General features: G+C 37.7%; 1 protein-coding gene across 6 annotated transcripts in view; it reads right to left on the reverse strand.

Moving 5' to 3' along the window:
* The window catches only part of BRWD1 (bromodomain and WD repeat domain containing 1), a 67,261-nt gene that overhangs the window by 40,512 nt on the left and 7,334 nt on the right, over positions 1-19,415 (reverse strand). For all 6 annotated transcript variants that reach the window (XM_087758021.1, XM_087758022.1, XM_087758023.1 and 3 more), the window contains 13 exons: positions 17,069-17,290; positions 14,980-15,080; positions 13,326-13,396; positions 12,046-12,146; positions 10,639-10,679; positions 8,925-9,023; positions 6,810-6,960; positions 6,093-6,227; positions 4,549-4,677; positions 3,009-3,234; positions 2,395-2,580; positions 1,466-1,649; positions 540-630 (listed from right to left, as the gene is read on the reverse strand). In XM_087758021.1, coding sequence (XP_087614147.1) covers positions 540-630; positions 1,466-1,649; positions 2,395-2,580; positions 3,009-3,234; positions 4,549-4,677; positions 6,093-6,227; positions 6,810-6,960; positions 8,925-9,023; positions 10,639-10,679; positions 12,046-12,146; positions 13,326-13,396; positions 14,980-15,080; positions 17,069-17,290 — 1,737 coding nt within the window. The remainder of the gene's footprint in view (positions 1-539; positions 631-1,465; positions 1,650-2,394; positions 2,581-3,008; positions 3,235-4,548; positions 4,678-6,092; positions 6,228-6,809; positions 6,961-8,924; positions 9,024-10,638; positions 10,680-12,045; positions 12,147-13,325; positions 13,397-14,979; positions 15,081-17,068; positions 17,291-19,415) is intronic.

Here is a 19,415-nt window from a genome sequence, read left to right on the forward strand (position 1 = left end):
CAAGACACAGTGAACCAGGCCACTGTCTCATAAAAACAGTACAATAACCGATTTTTCCTCTTACTGATCTCTTCCAAAAAATAGATAACAAAAATATCATTCAAAATGGGGCAAGTCTGAAAAAGTTGCCCCATACACAAAACACTGTCATCTAAAGTAAAATGACAAGGGCATAGCAATATAGGTTATAATTCTTCAAATATAGGACCTTGAACATTCCCACTTACACCTCAGTGCTTTAGCATGGACCTGCAACAATTGTCTTTGAAACTGTAACTGCAGTAAAACCGGAACGGCCTGAAATCAAGCCTGCCTTTAAAAATTACTACCAAATACCTTAGATGGAAGGAGACAACACTGAAAGAAAAAAGAATTCTACATATTCATAGAAATAAATCAAACCTTGTCCAGCAATAAATGGAAGCTGAATCAGCAGGAACCTTTGAAGACCATACCTTCAGAAATGTCTGCTTTCATTTTTTAAACCATGACTTGTCCCTGGGCACAGAATGCCCATTTTCCTAGAAGCTGCTGCATACCTTTTCCAATGACTCGAATGACTTTTTCTTCTCTGTTGCATAAAGATCTCTCTCTTCTTCCCCTTTTGCAATTCGATATTCTTCCTGCTTCCTACAAGAAAGTAATGAAAATCCAATTCTACATCTGTTTTGACAATGCTGAAAAGTTAAATGATCCGTTCTCTTTAAAGGATCTATCTAAAAAACCCTAACACCTAATTCCATTACATTATTGATTTCAGATGTTATTATTGCTCAAACACCTATAACATATGTCCTTTCATTTCCAGATAAAGAAGATGGATATTAAGAAAGTCTTCCTTGCAAATATCAGAATATAATAAACTTTGTCAATGCGATTTTTAATACACATTTTTCCCTTTGCAATTGTTCTACCTCCCAACACTGGGAAAGCTTTTTAAAAACTTCAGAGATGTGGCAGCACATATGGCTGTACCACTAAAAAGAAATATTTAGCTATCGATATTAATTCTCCTTTTCACAGATGCATACTGATAGTACTTTTGAAAGCAGCTGTTTTAGCATTTCAAGTGCTCAGTGCTGCTTCTCTGGTCATAACACATCACCTCCACGAAGTCTCACAAAAGCACAATCTCTCCGAACTCTTTTATGTAAGTGAATTTAACCTATATCCCTTTACTTTGGAAAAAGCAAGAATCTAGGTAATCTGGCTGCCCTTTAAGATGACTTAGAATATTGAAATATGGGAGAATCATTCTCTATCAAGCGAGAGAAACTTCCATTTATTTTTGTTGAATGGACTTTACAATCAAAAGTTTTTAAGCACAGCTGACCATAACACTGAACTATTTCAATTTGTACCACGTTATCTGTTTTAGCTTAGGTCTAATAGCACTAGATTTAGAAAAAACAACATGATGCGTTCTCTCTAGTCATATCTGCAGCCCAGTAAGCTGTCTACAGACCTGAGTAAGCTTGGTGGTATTTCTGGTACAACAACTCTTCGTCTCCAAGCCTGAAGGTCTCGCTCAGTAGCCATCTGACTTCGTGGAGCGTTCTGATGCATCTGACGCACACCTTCAACTTGCCCACTACGTCGCAGTCCAATATTGGGAGGAGACTGGATATCGAAACTTGGTCTTCTGAAAGCTAAAATATACAAACAAAAACATTTTTTCCAGACTACACAGAATTAGAACCTTGTTTCTTCTTACTACAAGATAAAAAATTAACACTTTACTTATTCTTATCTCCGTGACCATAAGTATATGACTAGTTATCACCTTCAGGAAATTATCTGTCTTGTAGAAAATACAGTGAGATTACACATACACTTTTAAAATGGTTATTTCTACTACTATTTTAATATAGTGAAAGGAAGTATAATGTGACAGAGGTGTTTTTCTGAACTATTTGAGGCAGCTCTGAGGCTAGTGAGGTTCTAAAAAGCACTTTTCCTGGACCTGAGCTTACATAATTAAAACTACAAGGACACAGATCAGAAGAGTGTCTGGTTTAAATCTGTAAAGAAGGGAGAGGGGAACCCAGTTTGAATAATGGTAAAATACTTATTTTGCAAACTTTAGAGGAGAATAAATGTAGCTCCTATAAATGTTATTTGAGTACTCTACAAATATTATTAAATATGTAGCACTCTACAAGAAATACAATTAATGCTCTTTAAAAGGAAAAGCAAAACACTTTGGGTTTTAATTTAATCACAGGAGTAGCAGTGTTTTAATGACTAAAAAGATCTTAACTAGTTATCACTATGTTAAGGGAATCTTAGTCCCCAAAACGACATTAAAGTTAAAACCTGTTTGAAATATTTCACATAGTGTTAATAAAAATGGAGATAGAACAATTACCTAAGAATTTATCAGCAAGTACTAACCTCTTCTAGGTGTTCCTTCCCCATTTTGTGGACCACTTGAAGCAGATTCTTGATCAGCTCCAGTTCTTTGATCTTGTTGTAGTTGTAATTGTCTAATCATGCCATCAAGAATGCTGGGCTCCAAGCCTTGTTCATCCTGATCAACTGTCTGTTGGCCTATAACTTGTTCAACCACTTCTCCATCACCTTGCAAGTGTAATAAAAATAAAATGAATGGGTTCATTTAACTGACTACAGCAAATGATTTGATCTCATTGTTCACATCACAGTGAGACATGTTCTACAACTAAACACAATGAAAACAGTTCTTGAAATGATTCCAATTGCTTATTCTGAATGAGACCTTTACAAAGTCTACAACTCAAACGCAGTTTGTGCACGTCAGTGCCTGCACAAAAGAAAATAATTAAGACATCCATTTGAACAACCTATTTTTTTTTTTGCTTGTTTAAAATTCTATTCACTGTGGGACCTTTCAGCATCTTTAGTGAACATAAATACACGACAGTCAGCATGTGAGAAAAAAAAGGTATTTTTAAATCACCTATGTCATATCTACTCTGTTCCGATTCAGAATTACTACAGTAACTCTAACTTCTGGATGTAGGTCTTACTTGTTGCTACGTATCCAAGTTGAGGAATCAAATGTTCATCTGCACAGTTCTCTCTTCCTGGCACCAATCTTTGATATTTTGTTGGATGAGGGTTTCCATCCACATCTACTAAGAAGGGAGGGGGCATGAGATGAGGAGCCTGTTGAGTCTGCTCATCTAGGACATAATTGTTAGAGTCTCGAATAAGTGGCCGGTAGTCAGTGTGGAAGAACATCTGATCAGGAATCTAGAAAAAAACCGAAGTTTTTATGTTACCAATTTGAAAAAAAGAATATGCTAAAGAACAGAGAAGAATAAGTGACACTAAAATATCTAAAATCTCCTTAAAGCTAAAAGAAAGGGCAAGTTCCTGATAAGAAGAATTATGCATAGCTACAATTAACCTGTATGGGTGTTGCAGTACTCTCATTTTTGATAGTGCTTTTGCAGGCAACAAAATGCTTTTAGAAAACAATAAACTGAGGTAACTTAAAGCAGAAGCACTGCTTTACACTTAAAATTAAAAATATTTTACATCTCGTGCTATTTTTCCCCCACATAATTAGAAAAGTTTTCTTGGTTTTCATGCAAGGAAATCATTGTCTAAAGTTCAGCGTAAGCTCTCAAAGTAAAGTTCTTTTTTAATCATGCAATGTCCACCAGAAATTTTTTCTGCAACTGAAACAGTCTGTTAAATCCATGCAGCTGAAGGAAAACAGTTACACAAGTATTAGATCACAGTCAGAATCTTTGCTCCTAGCAATGATGAGCAAGATGAAGAGAATAACTTTCAATTTCAGCTAAGAATGTAGAGCAAGAAAAAAATAATTCTTTAAAATGACAAACATGGAATTACCATGGCAACTTTAAAAAAATTGAGAGGGAAGTGAAGAAAAGTATAGGCCAGAACTGCACTTTTGAGAGCTATTTCAAAAAAACAGAAACACGTCTTCATCAAAACAAAAAGTAAACAGGCCGATAGATTCAAAAAAGCAAAACATTTATCCCATGCACATTTTTTAACATTTCAAAATCCACAGCGCTTGATTAAAAGAAGCAAAAGGAAATATTCATCCAACTACTACAGTGAATTTGGGTTTGAGTAAGGAAAGGCCTAAAGAACTGCAAGTTCTAATAACTGAAATTAACCTGCAAATTATTCTTAACATACAAACAGTCTGCTTTTTGTTAATTAGGTAGCAGTGCAACAAAATTTGTGATACATTCCAATCTTTAAACATTAAGCTATTTTCAGAAATTAGAAATGAAAGTAATTTTGAGGCTCAACAAATAACATGCAAATTAGCTGGCCAGAAGATGAAAATGTATTCCAGAAAAGTTCCTGGGAGCTACTCCCAAGGGAACATTAAGATACTGGTTGTTTCTGCTGTGCCAGGACCATACGTACAAGAGAACTCGGACATCAAAGAACCTGTTCTATTTAGAGCCTGTACCCATACAAAACTCTTTTTTACATATGATATTTTAGAGGAACGAACGTAACTGATCTAATTTCAGTTAGAATCTTGAATAAACAGTTCTAATAAAAAGCTGAACTTACCTTTTCATAAGACCGGCTACAGCCAAAACCAAATATCAATAGATGCCCATGAGAATCTGTACATGCAAAATGCTGCCCATCTGGTGAAAATTTACAGTCAAACACAGCACCGTGTCCTTGGCCTTCAATCTAGATTGAAGGGAAGAAACTCGAGACTATTTGACCAATTTTTTTTTTGAGCTAACAATAATGCAGCATCAAAAATTAATCACTATCAAAAGCAGTCATGCACCTCTTAAATACCCCCATTAAAGCACAAATAATCTCGTAACTTCAGTTTATTTCTTTTCCCCTTGACTTGTGAATTGAAGTCCTGAATCATACAGTTTTAAAAAATGCACTCAATTTTAAAAGATGCACTAAAGGGTATGGAAACTTACTGTTAAGGGGGGGGGGGGAGGAAAAGCACTCTGAGGCTTTTTAGCTGTTACTATACTGCTTAAAAGTAAACTGCAGCTAATATATACTGATTTTGTTAAACCACTTTCAAGAAAAGCACAGGGAATCCTAAAGCTAAAGAAAAAAAAAAATCACTTCACTATTGACTGTAACCAGAAAAAAAAAGATTAAAAAAATAATATGAACATTGGATCATAACTTAAGTCTCAGAGAAAATAACCTATTTTAAAGTGTTAATCATGAGCTGTCAAATGGAGTGAATGTCATGGGAGCTCTCAAGGAGAACTGTGCCAATCCACTAATGCTTATGGTAATATTATCATTTTTAAGACAGTTGAGAATACAAGTATTTGTCCATAAGACTCTTGAAATGATGGTCTAAAACAGGACCTTTCAGTCTTTTAGATGGCACCTCATCTCAATTAAAGAAAATAGTGACCACTAATCCGGTGCAAGAAGATCTTTATTACTACAGGGTGGAAAAGCCCTGGTGTTAACTGTTCATAACACCTCACAGCCCGAGAAGTCCTCATCAACAGGTGAAGGCTGAAGAGCTCAGACACTGACTGTGATGAAAGTAAAGTCCTGCTCTGCTCCCCCATACCTCACATTCCTCACACCCAACTGCAAATTCTCACAATTTATCTTCCTTGTCTCAGAAGCTTATCAAGATCTCCCTGACTAAATTCAAGTCAGAAGCTCTACAGGAAAGCAGCAGTGGAAGGAAGGGGGGAGTACTTTTGCAGAAGGTCAGTGATCTGACTCAGCTGAGTAAAAAGTCCAGTGAGAGGCACCTGATTCAAGGTAGAGAATGGAAGCAGGCAGCTGGGAGCAGACAATGGAGGCAATCCCAGCCCTCCTTTTCTGCCACATTAAACTGTTAAAACTGGCTCCTGGTCACTTTGTACCTACCATTACAATAACCAAGAAATTCAAAGGTAAAAGCTCTAGAGAAAAAAAACGAACTCAAATTTTGTCAGTTTTGATTTTTTTGGTGGGTTTTGGTTGTTTGTTTTCTGGTGTTTTTTTGGTTTTGGTTTTTTTTTTTCCCAAAAGGTGCAGGGGGTGTGCGCGACAATTCCTTAAACTAGTATGTGAACACACTGCTGTGTTTTGAAAAAAAATGGAGTTTAAAAAGGTCTTACCATGTTAAAATAATGCTTTGTTTTCGTGCCTTTGGTAATGTCCCATATAAAGATGTTGCCATCATGACCCGCAGACAGCATTATCCTGGAATCAAAAGGATGGGTCTCCAAGACAAACACTTCATCCGCATGCCCCTAGAATTTAAAATTGCACATGACGTGCAAACAAGAGGGCATAAATCCACATCAATACAATATTTACAGTAGAGTCTAAAGCACTGTACTACCCTCTCCTCACACTCATACTTTTGTAAAATTAGACCCCTACAAGCTGTCTCCAAAAATATATGGACTTTTACAAATTCCACAGTGTATCTATCTGGACTGCTACCTGTGGCACATAAGCAGGGGAAAACCGCAGGCAGCCAGAAAAACGTCATCATTCTAAATTTAGTAATTTTCTAGATTCATGCAAGAACTCTAGAAATCTGGAGCTTTTGCCAAAGGACAGTGAGCTATTCAATAGGCAAGTACGTTACTGCACAGCAACTTTCACTTATTCCACAGGAGAGGCAAGCTCAACAAAGCAGCTAGGAAAAGGATTGTTCAAATGCAGGAGGAAGCAGCTAGTTTTGGTTAAAAATATCCAAGAAACACTACACTTGCTTTATCATTCATACAGAGCTTTCAAGACAAATCAGATCTAACTATGAACTCAGCATGCACATGTCATTGCAGGAAGACCATCTACTTCAAAAAGCAAGTAAAATTACATACCACCAAGTCATGAAGCAATTGCCCTGTACAGGAATTCCAAACTTTGAGCAGATGATTATTCACAGCCGTAACGACATAGTTATCATTTTGGTTCCAAGCTATCATGGTTACTTTAGGCTTCATAAATTTGTCTTCTTCTGAACACATGTCACTATTTTAGAGAATTGAACAGGTATAAGATATTTTAATTAGCCCATTACAATCCAATATCAAAATACAGAAAAAGAACCTGTTTTCCCATGTTAATAATGGGGAAGGGAAGGGAAGGGAAGGGAAGGGAAGGGAAGGGAAGGGAAGGGAAGGGAAGGGAAGGGAAGGGAAGGGAAGGGAAGGGAAGGGAAGGGAAGGGAAGGGAAGGGAAGGGAAGGGAAGGGAAGGGAAGGGAAGGGAAGGGAAGGGAAGGGAAGGGAAGGGAAGGGAAGGGAAGGAAGGAAGGGAAGGAAGGGAAGGGAAGGGAAGGGAAGGAAGGGAAGGGAAGGGAAGGGAAGGGAAGGGAAGGGAAGGGAAGGGAAGGGAAGGAAGGAAGGGAAGGGAAGGGAAGGGAAGGGAAGGGAAGGGAAGGAAGGAAGGGAAGGGAAGGGAAGGGAAGGGAAGGGAAGGGAAGGGAAGGGAAGGGAAGGGAAGGGAAGGGAAGGAAGGAAGGGAAGGAAGGGAAGGGAAGGGAAGGGAAGGGAAGGGAAGGGAAGGGAAGGGAAGGGAAGGGAAGGGAAGGGAAGGGAAGGGAAGGGAAGGGAAGGGAAGGGGTTAAATTTGTTCAGAAACTTTTGTCCCTAAATTTCATTCTTTTTGAAGCAAATCAACTATAAAACAAATCTGGATTTCTAGCATACTTATTTCATAGGACATGATAACCTCTCTCCCATTTGAGATGCAAGGCAAAAGACTTTCCTTTTTCATGGAGTCTTGTTTCTTCTACAATTAGAGTCCTAACATAATTCCTTTAAAAATTTGGACTTTTTACAGTCAAGAGCTTTCCAACTAACTCTGTTTCAGAAGCTAACCTCTATGTTAACTAAGAATTTTTTTTTTGATTCCCAACATAAATATATTAAAGATAATATTTTGTATTAAAGATAATAATTTGTATTAACCTCAATCTATTTCCTCATTTCTTTCCCCAAAATACATTTATAGGATACTATAACACTCCCTCTCAGCATCTTAGTCAACTGAAGGAACAAGCTTTCTTTGAAACATACCTTCACACAGTATTATTTATATTCCACGTCAACTAGTAGCCTCTCTTACAAAGACTCTCTCTCAGTTATACACAACTACAATTGTACATATTAACCCAGAAAAATGCCACAGTCAAATCTCAACTATTAATACCTCCTCCTTTTTTTAGTAAAACCACTTTTTCTTTTTCCATGGCTGCATTACAAGAAGAGCTTGCAATCACCCTCCAATCAACTAGTATACCCAAGGTTTGGTTTTTGTGTTTGTGTGTGTCCCCCCTGTCCCATTTAATCACCTACAAATTCATTTCTGCTTAGTGCCTATAAAAGTTGACTGAGCATTCTGTACTACTGTAAATCATCCACTCTTCAGGTTTATCCAATGCCATGTAACATCCTGATCTTCATCTGTAATGACACTATTCAAACTGTGTGCCACCAGCATATTTCATTAATACACTTTTAAAAAGTACAAAAAAAAAAAAAAATCAATGAAAATAGTCAGCAAGATCAGTCCTTGATGAAACCCACCTATTACCTGTCATGACCTCTCCTGGAAAGAGGTTATCATCTACCTTATTTTTACTAATCTAGAAAATGTTTCTCCTGTGACCTGGCAGGTGTCTGACTGAAATCTAGATAGAGAAGATATATCACACTTTCTGTCAACTTTTTTCTTTAACAAAGGAAGTGTAATTATTTTGGCACAGTGTACATTTGAAAGCTATATAAATATTTATGCATTTATTCAAGCACAGCCTAAAATTTAGCAAGTTATTACATCACCAGAACACTCATTTCACCCCCCCAAAGACCACACCACTTGATCACAATATTGCTAAGGCTTGCTCTAGTTTGACTGTAAGTAAGTGTGCTTGAAGAGTTATTCAAGCTTTCTGACCTCACACAACAGATAAAAAGACAACACTTCACCTACCCTGGTAATCGATCAGACATATCCAACAAAATACTCCTCCATTCTGCTTGCTCAAAACGCCAGATTCGAGCTGTTCCATCTCTACTGCCACTTATGAACCTTGAAGAAGAAGTTTTAAAAGACAGTTAATGCATCTCCAAAAGAATTTGCTTTAAAGTATATTCAGAATTACACACCACCACAATTTAAAACATTACAATGAAAGACTGATAGAAGTGAAATCTTCAATTTGTGCGCAAGAGAATTCTTTACTGTTACCTGGCCATTAACTTTCTTTCCAGAAGCCCAGGAAAGAGAGTTTTTCTGAACTGAAAAACTGAACAAAGTTGTCAAAACATGTCGAACAGAGAAGCAAGTTCCAAAGTTAAACTTAATTCACACCTTCATCCTCGACTCCTTCTCAATTACAATAGTTTAATGAAGTATTTTATGTAATCCATTCTGAATTTGTAGAGTATCAGATACTGAAGTAGAGGCAAGAACACATCAGCACAGCAAAACCTGAGATGTTCCCACCCACAACTGTGCACAAACGAGAAGACCACCAGTGGTTTACTTTAAGATACCAAAGTGTAAACCATGGCAGTTCAGGGTTCCATTTCATGAACCGCTGAACCATCACTGCAGCAGAATGGAAATTCCTGAAGAGAAGAACTGAAACATTGGAAGACATGCAAAGATAGTCTCCCTAGTCCATGAATCACAACCCTGAGAAAGACAGTTGACATACCTCCCACAGAAAAAAGTTTGCGTGCTAGGTATATCATGACTGTGCTCTTATTTGCTATGATTCATTTTAATAATAATTATAAAACTTAAACATCTTCCATAGAAGGTGTCACCAAGCAAAAGAGCAGTTTTGTGTTTGGTTTCGTTTTGTTTGTTTGGTTTTTTTTTTTTTTTTTTTTTTTTTGGTACTGCCTTGAAAAGTAATCCATGCAGGTAACATGGATGGACCAGTGCAACATGATGGCCCCAAAGACAAGTATAACTGCAAAAAAACACACCTAAAAAGGAAGACAACTACAACTTCCAAACTGAAGGCAGATTATTAGCGTTCTTAGTTACCTGGCTTTCGAGAAAAAAAAAAAAATGAAAATAAAGCTGCAACTTATGGTTGTAGATTTAAGTCTACCCTGAAGGCTAAAATCCACATCCTCATTAGTGAAAGGCCAATCAGAGATCAATTTTGACTCCATTCTGTACTTGAAGTATGGGTGAAGTTTTACAAACGGAATTTACACAACGCTTTCCCCCCCGCCAAAGCAGCTGTAGAATTCTGTAAAATTCATTTCCGTAAAAAAATAATAGAAGGCTAGAAAGAAGTTAAAAGGATTAAAATTTATTTTAGACCATTTGCATTGCATTTTCCCATTTCCTGTTTTGATCCAATACTTCCTGAAACCAAAAGGAAAGGAGGGGGAAAAGGAGGTTTATGAAGCCACGAATACATCAGGTATCTTAAAAAGTGGTAACATTCCTCCAGGTAAATAAAAACCCAGCCAGTCCAAACACAATGTCTAACAAAGATCAATAGCATGCTGAGACAGACAGCTGAAACTTAACTATGCTCTCCTGGATTAGTCCAAATTTCCCCTTTGAGTTCTAAATAAGTAGAATTTTCTTACTGGAAACCTCCAGGTGAGAACAATAATACATTCTTAATTCCAAAATAATGTATTGTTTGTTCACATTTGAGCATCTTTCAACATACCTATCACCACTGTTAGAAAACTGAATGCTGTCAACTTTGTCCTGTAAGAAAAAGTACAGTTCGTTAGAAATTACATTTTTAAACAGGAAATATGGTTTTGACAAATCTGAGCTTAGTAATATCTGAAACAATGAAAAAACTGCATATTGTATAATTTCTAAGAGTTTTAACTGCAAGATGAACCAAGTCCCACAAATACTTACCAGAATTCACTAACTATTAATGCATTTAAAATGCAAGTTTTTTAAAAAATGTCTCCATTAAATATGAAGGATTGACAGATGAAATAACTGTCCATTAATAACTTGGCAGCCAATTAACTCATATTTGAATATATATTTCCAATATCCTAAGCCAACTACAATCAAGAGGAATCCATTGTTCCCACTCACACATCCCTTAAAGAAATATACAATTAGTTATTCATTTTTATCACAATAAAAACTACAAGAAAAGTAGATAGCACACTCAGATCAGTTTATCTTCAGAGCTGAAAGTCTTCTCTACATACAAAATACATATTGATCGAGCCTTATCACTATAACATCAATGGTTAAAGTTAGATTCAGTATTGGAGAAAATATATCAAGGCAAACAAAACGAAGAAGATGAGTATTTTAAGAGCTGCCCTTGAACAAGCTTTAAGGGTTCAACTAAATTTAAATTCTCTGCGGTAAAACTACAGATTCTTTGTGCATCAAGTGCTGAAAAAAAAAGACTCAACCTTCAGCACACAAACGTAAGCCAAGTTTCCCTTAGGCTCCTTAGAATCCACTAAACTAAGATAAACAAATAAAAAAATGACAGTATTTTATCTAAGAAGTTCTTTTCCTAACAGGTATCAGTTATATCAAGAAAGCAAGTAAAGACAGACAGCAGAGATTACATAAAGCACATGGGGAAACAACGCTAAATGAGCAAGCTGACTCATTACTTAGGAAGTATAAAGTAACTTGCACAGCCACTGAAGACATGAATAAAGGTCAAGATGAATGGAAGTAAAATTCTGGAAACTCAATCCCATTTAAAGATTTAACACAAAATGTATCAAATGGTAAATAACTTGAGAAATGAAATCCACATTCTCAGCCTAACTACTTCCTGTATACAGCATGCAATACGTGGGTGGCTGGGCACACTTGCAGAGGGAAGCAACCGAGCAAACCACACACTTTAAAATTAGAGAAATGTATGACATCCAGCTGAAAAGACAGAATTCTAAATATCGTCTTGATACATTCCAGCCTTTAAAATGGTCAAGTCACATTGAGATGACTGGCTGAAATTCTGCATAAGTTCTAAAAATATTCAGTAGAAGAACATTGCTACAAACCCACTAATGACATTAACTTGTAACTTCAATACTGCTTGAAGCAACTAATTATTAGATTTAATAATCTTACTTACAGCATGACTTTCCAATTCAGCTATTTTCTCAGGTGTTTCAGAGCCAAAAAAATACATCCTGATGACATGGTCAGTGCTGCCAGTTGCTAAAAACATACCACCTGTAAAAATCAAGCAATAATTAAGCTACTGTATAAGAAACTAAAACAGATCACCAACATTTCTCAGATGCCTAGTTTAAAAAAAAAAAAACAAACCTGAAGAGTGTCACGTTTTTTATGCTCTTCCACTGACATACAAATGTGGAAGGAAATCCCCCTCTTGCCCCAGAAAACTCTCAGCCACAGTAAAAAAATAAATGGTCACACTCAGTGTTACAAAGATTTTAAAAATATATAACTAGGGGAATGCTGAAACATCTAACACTACTAATTGCACACAGAAGCCTTTGATTATTGGGAATATGGTTAGTTATCATCAGAATTATCTAGACGACTCTTTCACTGTAGCATGTGTCCCATTTGTGGCATGCGAATTGCTTCAAAACTGGCTAGAAGCATAAGTAAACCAGTATAAGTACTCCAGTATTTAGCTGTGGTGGCAATAATACGAAGATCTGCCTCTTGGCACCTGTAAGTGCTGTCAAAAAAACCCCCAAACAAAACCTCAAAAAAACCCAAACCCAAACCCAACCCAGGACTACATCCTGAAAACGTTAACAAACTACACTTTGATTTGTATTTTATTTCTGAAATTCCCAAGTTTCTCCTGATGTTCATGCTGTCTGGTACCAGTAAGCCTTCCCACAAGTCACCCACATGATTAGAATGAAAGAAGATTACAAGCCAGGAGTGAAGCACATTTATAGATACATTTGTGGATTCTTGAGAAAGAAGGGATCTTTATGACTCTCCCTGCATACAACTGGCACAGAAACAGGAGCTCCTACTATTGGCAGTAACCACTTCCACTACTGTTGACTGTGGTATGTTAGAGAACTAATTCTGAAAATCCCTGACATTATGCTAAGGGATTAAACAAAAATAAAAATCCAGTAAAGATCGATAAAAAGCAAACAACCATCAGGTGACTTTTACTTCTGTAAGATCACCAATGGCAAAAGAAAAATACTATCACTTAGTTCAACAGTCTTTCACTGTTAGCTAAGGCAAGTCACAATATTTAATTATCTCATAGGCTAACAATACACATACATACAATTACTTACTACACAGCTGTTGGGTTTGTATATTTTAAAGCCATCACAATCAGAGTATTATAACTACTTACGAGGAAAGAAGAGAAATCACAATGCTAAACTCAATCTGTACATGACTTACCTACACTGAATGAAGAACAAAGCATCTGAACCCCTGGTCTAGGTTTCTCTGTGAATTTCACTGGCCGATTGCTTAAAAAGAAAAGATGCTTGAAACAGGACATGCCACACAAAACTTGGCTTTTATCAACGTTTCAAAACATAAAGGTATGTTTCTTCAAACATCTACATAACAGGTACTTCCTAAATACATACAGTAACATCTGTAAATCTTGTGCAGAAAGATAAGCAATAAGGTTTACTTTTCAAAATTACTGTACACCCATACACAAATGACATTTGAAGCCCACACAGCTTATAACTTTTTCTGCAAGATGCTATTACCTAGCAAGGATAATATGACATGCCAAAGAATGTTTATTCTCTCTCATCCTTCAGTAAGTATGATTTACCCCCTCCATAACATATCCACAAAGTACTGAACTCTTGCCCTCACATTACAAACCACCAACAGTACATGAAATAAGGCCTACTAAATACCATTACTGCAGAATGCTGTGCAAAACCATAAAATTTTACAGAAGTAAATAAAAGTTTTGCAACACCAGGCACATGGTGATTTAAAAGACTAGTTTCCTGTTCTCCAAGTCATGTACACACTCTTCCAGCTGACACGGCCATAATCTCACAGAAAGTAGCTACTAAGAACTACATTAAGGAGAAACGCAGCAAGCTATGCCACTTACAAGTATTATAGGTTTTTGCTCACTATTCTACTGCTTTTTTGTTGAAGTGTTTTCTGTTTATCAAAGGAAATGCTGAGACCTTCAGTGTAAGAGTATTTCTCATGTTTGTATGATACACAGTACAGAGATTCAAATCCTAAGAATGCTGCTTTGAGACCTACCAACGCTTAAACCAATTTAAGTCCATGCTTAAACTAATTTAAACAATGTTTACAGCTCATACAGTCGTCTAAATTCATTTTAGAAAGAGAATAATTAAGGATCCAGTTTAAACACTCTCCTCCTATAACTTGAAGCCCTAAAAGATTCTTCAGATGAAACTACGCCTTTGATGGTTTTTGCTGCGATTCTACTACTTTAAGATCACAAGTTTGAATTAAAAAGCAAAATAACCTTCTGCTTTCTAAAGTACTGATTCTTTTTGTTTTTAAAATCGCTGCTGTAACGTAAAATGGATCACTTTATACCAACTACCATTATACGGCACAATACTAGATACAGACTGATCATCCCAGATCCCTTCTTTCCCGTAATAATTTTTTTTTGTACAAATAAACAGCAATCACATACAGAACATTTAAGAACTATCCTGAACATACTCTGCATGCAAGTTCTGTAAGAGACATCCTAAAACTACAGGACTATTGAAAACTCAACACAAACAAAAAGCTTTATTATATTGTTCCAACATATTTACGTTTGCAGCAATTCTAGTTGTCCTACATTTGTACTTTGAGAGTAGTAAAAAGTTAATGTATTTCCTGACTAATCTCCCACGACAACAGAATAACATAAATTTGTAAAGGATATAGTTAGTGATGGTGCTTTAAAATAATTATGTAATAGATTATTTCCACAACATTTTTATTATCACAAAAAAACGAAAATTTTTTAACTAGTTAAAAGCACTTGACCTATTTCAATCAAGCATAGTATGGCATAGAGTTAATCAGCAACGCAGTTACATACTTGAATTTCATGGAATCTGTATCCCATTGCCAAAAGCAAACAGTTCCATCTGCACCAGTAGAGACCATGTATCGCATAGAGCCTTTCACCATTGGACTAAACTAAAGAGAAGAAAATAAAATCAGACACATACAAAGAGATATTTTAAAACTGTTTATGAACTTTTAAAAACATTAATGTAAAACCTTGATTTACTTTGGATTTTTCAACTAAAACTGCTAAAGCAGTTGTTGATAACTGCCATTTTTAAAGTTTACAAAATAATATATCTCCTATACTTTAAAGTAAGCTTGTGGTCTATGTTTCAATTATTGCATTACATAAAACCAATTTATTCACTGCTTTGTTTTTGAAGTCTTAACTAACCACAACCATTCACAAAAAATTTTGTCAATGAATGAAGTAACGAGCAGAGCAGACTGAAAAAAGAAAAAAATGGAAGGAAGTTTCACTAGACAGGCTTACTTTTAAAATTCTATAATTAAGCAGAGCATCAGTTATGAGATAGTCTGAGTATGTAACCCAGCATCACATATGAATTTAGAGGAAGTCCTCACACATACTTCTATAAGACATGGATTTATTGCTATGCACAGAGCTACCCTCCAGAAAGCTTTACAGAACACAAGTTGATTAAATTGTTCATCAATTACTACTACCACCTTTGGCAATGGCCATATAAATTGTACATATTGCCATTATAGTATTATTAAGAACCTGTAAACAAAAAAAAAATCCACCATACTACAATAAAAGAAACACCACGAATAAGTGCATTGCCATTAAAAACCAAACAAACAAAAAAATGCAATGAACGCCACAGAAACTCTGCAAATATGAAGATTACTCTCAGAGGCAGCATTTTTGAGAAAACTGCAAAATTATTTTTTGTACTGAACTTCACAAGCTGGCAGGTAGCCACTCTTCACCTCTCAACACAGGCCTGTTTGTCTCATTGGAAAACACAGCAAATCTGGATAATGAGCTACTAGTTTATCTGTTAAATAAGGAATTACAAATGCCAAAACGAGGCTGAATCTAAAGGACTACCAATAGCACAAAGTCTCACACCACCTTCAAATTTAAATGCACAACATATTACACCACACATCCTTGCACTTTTGAAATAACTTATATTTTTGAGATTAAGACAAATACCCCTATCAGAGAAGTTGTAAGAATCACATACTGGATCAGTACGCTCACCCACATAAACCAGCATATCACATCTCCAGTAACAGACAATAGGAGGACACGATATTTCCCAGAAATTCTCTTTCGTTCCAACAGCTCAAATACTACAGATAGTGATCTTTTTTAAGTGAAGAAGGATTCCTGTCATTATCTTCAGTTAAATATTCAGGAATATCAGGGAAGCAAGGAATTTTTTTTTAAAGTAGGTTTCTCCTGTGGTTTTGACTAATTTTTGACATCAATATTTAAATGTTCAGATTTTACTATTCCCACAGGCAGTCACAGAGAAATAATTTCAGTCATGAAATTGAATTCAGTCATTTTAACCACAGTGACAAGCACAGTGAAAGTTATTTGCCATTCACGTGCCAGCCTTCATGGGAAACAGAACATCAGTTCCTTGCACTTGGACATGAAAAAGTAAGATGTACACTTGGCAAGTTACTTCTTAACCTAGTAACAGCAACCACAAAGTGCTTTTCTCCACAAACAGAAAATGAGGTACTGATCTTGCTTTTCAAGAAGTTTAACGCAAAGATAGAAGGCTCTATTGGTGTAGAGCATTCGTGTAACCATTTCTTGATTTCAGTAAGCAACCAAGGAAATTGGTTATTTCTTACCAATATGATAGCTAGCTAATCTCAGGGTACACCATCAGTCTAAATCCTACTACTAAAGCAGACTCTTAACTTTTTAAATCATGTGCAAGAGCATCTTTTTTTTTTTTTTTCCCCAAATTGTTTCTTGTTTCTATTATTTGATTAAAATACCTTCAAGCTTTCCATGCCATGCTGTGAAGTGAAACTTATCTTCGCGTTTCATGGACTGGCTGCTTCTTACAATCTACCTACGTTATTTGTGCTTCAATATGTAGAAACACTTAAAAAAAACATACCTGTAACGAGGTAATGGACCCTGTATGTCCATGGAGGACCGCAACTGGTGCACAAGTTCGCAGACACCACACTCTGATCATTTTATCACAGCTTCCAGCTGCAATCATAGTGTTTTCATAATTGACAGCCATATCGGAAATCTCTGCTGAATGTCCTCGTAATGTGGCAAATAACCTGCCATTATGAGTTGACCAAATCTTTACCAAGCAGTCATCTGAGCCCTAGAAAGAAATATTTATTATGCTCGGCAAGGATTTTCAAAGACATTCAGGATAAAAGTTTTAGGTTTCTTTTAAAGAACCTAACGATGTTTTTCCACTACACTTTATTTAAAACTATGTACGCTACTTAAGCTGAAAGAAAGTCATAAGGGCAGCCTTGGCTGCAGTGACCGTGAAATGGTGGAGTTCAAGATCCTTAGCGCACCGAGGAAGGCACACAGCAAGCTCACTACCCTGGACTTCAGGAGAGCAGACTTCAGCCTCTTCAGGGATCTGCTTGGTAGCGTACCATGGGATAAAGCCCTGAAGGGAAGAGGGGCCCAAGAAAGCTGGTTAATATTCAAGGATCACCTCCTCCAAGCTTAGGAGCAATGCATCCCAACAAAGCAGAAGTCAGGCAAAAATGGCAGGCCTGCATGGATGAACAAGGAGCTTCTGGACAAACTCAAACTCAAAAAGGAAGCCTACAGAGGGTGGAAGCAAGGACAAGGAGCCTGGGAGGAATACAGAGAAATTGTCCGAGCAGCCAGGGATCAGGTTAGGAAAGCTAAAGCCCCGATAGAATTAAATATGGCCAGGGATGTCAAGGGCAACAAGAAAAGCTTCTATAGGTACATCAGTGATAAAAGGAAGACTAGGGAAAATGTGGGCCCTCTCCAGAAGGAAACGGGAGACCTACAATGGAGAAGGCTGAGGTAGTCAATGACTTTTTTGCCTCAGTCTTCACCAGCAAGTGCTCAAGCCATGCTGCCCAAGTCACAGAAGGCAAAGGCAGGGACTCGGAGAATTAAGAACCACCCACTGTAGGAGATCAGGTTCAAGACCATCTAAGGGAGCTGAGGGAACACAACTCCACGGGACCTGATGAGATGCATTCGCAGGTCCTGAGGGAACTGGCAGATGAAGTTGCTAAGCCACTATCCTTCATATTTGAGAAGTCGTGGCAGTCTGGTGAAGTTCCCACTGACTGGACAAGGGGAAACATAACCACCATTTTAAAAAAGGGAAAAAAGGAAGACCTGAGGAACTACAGGCCAGTCAGTCTCACCTCTGTACCCACCAAGATCATGGAGCAGATCCTCCTGGAAACTATGCTAAGGCACATGAAAAATAAGGAGGTGATTGGTGACAGCCAACATAGCTTCACTAGGGGCAAATCGTGCCTGACAAATCTGGTGGCCTCCTATGACAGGGTTACAGCATTGGTGGATAAGGGAAGAGCAACTGACGTCATCTACCTGGACTTGTGCAAATCACTTGACACTGTCCCGCACGACATCCTTGTCTCTAAATTGGAGAGATATGAATTTGACGGATGGACCACTCGGTGGATAAGGAATTGGCTGGATGGTCACACTCAAAGAGTTGCGGTCAATGGCTCGATGTCCAAGTGAAGACCAGTGACGAGTGGCATTGCTCAGGGATCGGTACTGGAACCGGCGCTGTTTAACATCTTTGTTGGCGACGTGGACAGTGGGATCGCGTGCACCCTCTGCAAGTTTGCTGACGACACCAAGCTGCGTGGTGTTGTCGACATGCGGGAGCGACCTTGACAGGCTTGAGAGGTGGGCCTCTGCGAACCCCATGAAATTCAACAAGGCCAAGTGCAAGGTCCTGCACATGGGGTGGGGCAACCCCAAGCACAAATACAGGCTGGGCAGAGAATGGATTGAGAGCAGCCCTGTGGAGAAGGACTTGGGGGTGTTGGCTGATGAGAAGCTCAACGTGACCTGACAATGTGCACTTGCAGCCCAGAAGACCAATTGTGTCCTGGGCTGCATCAAAAGAATCGTGGCCAGCAGGTCGAAGGAGGTGATTCTCCCCCTCTTCTTTGGCTCTTGTGAGGCCCCACCTGGAGCACTGCATCCAGCTCTGGGGCTCTCAACATAAGAAGTACATGGACCTCTTGGAGCAAGTCCAGAGAAGGGCCATGAAGATGATCAGTGGGCAGAAGCACCTCTCCTATGAGGACAGGCTGAGAGAGCTGGGGTTGTTCAGCCTGGAGAAGAGAAGGCTCTGGGGAGACCTTATTGCAGCCTTCCAGTACCCAAAGGGGGCCCACAAGAAATCTGGAGAGGGACTTTTTACAAGGGCACATCGTGATAGGACAAGGGGCAATGGCTTT

The sequence above is a fragment of the Nipponia nippon genome, unplaced genomic scaffold (genome assembly GCF_047370975.1).
Source record: "Nipponia nippon isolate SJK-2023a ecotype South Korea unplaced genomic scaffold, ASM4737097v1 scaffold_2, whole genome shotgun sequence".
Taxonomy (NCBI): Eukaryota; Metazoa; Chordata; class Aves; order Pelecaniformes; family Threskiornithidae; genus Nipponia; species Nipponia nippon.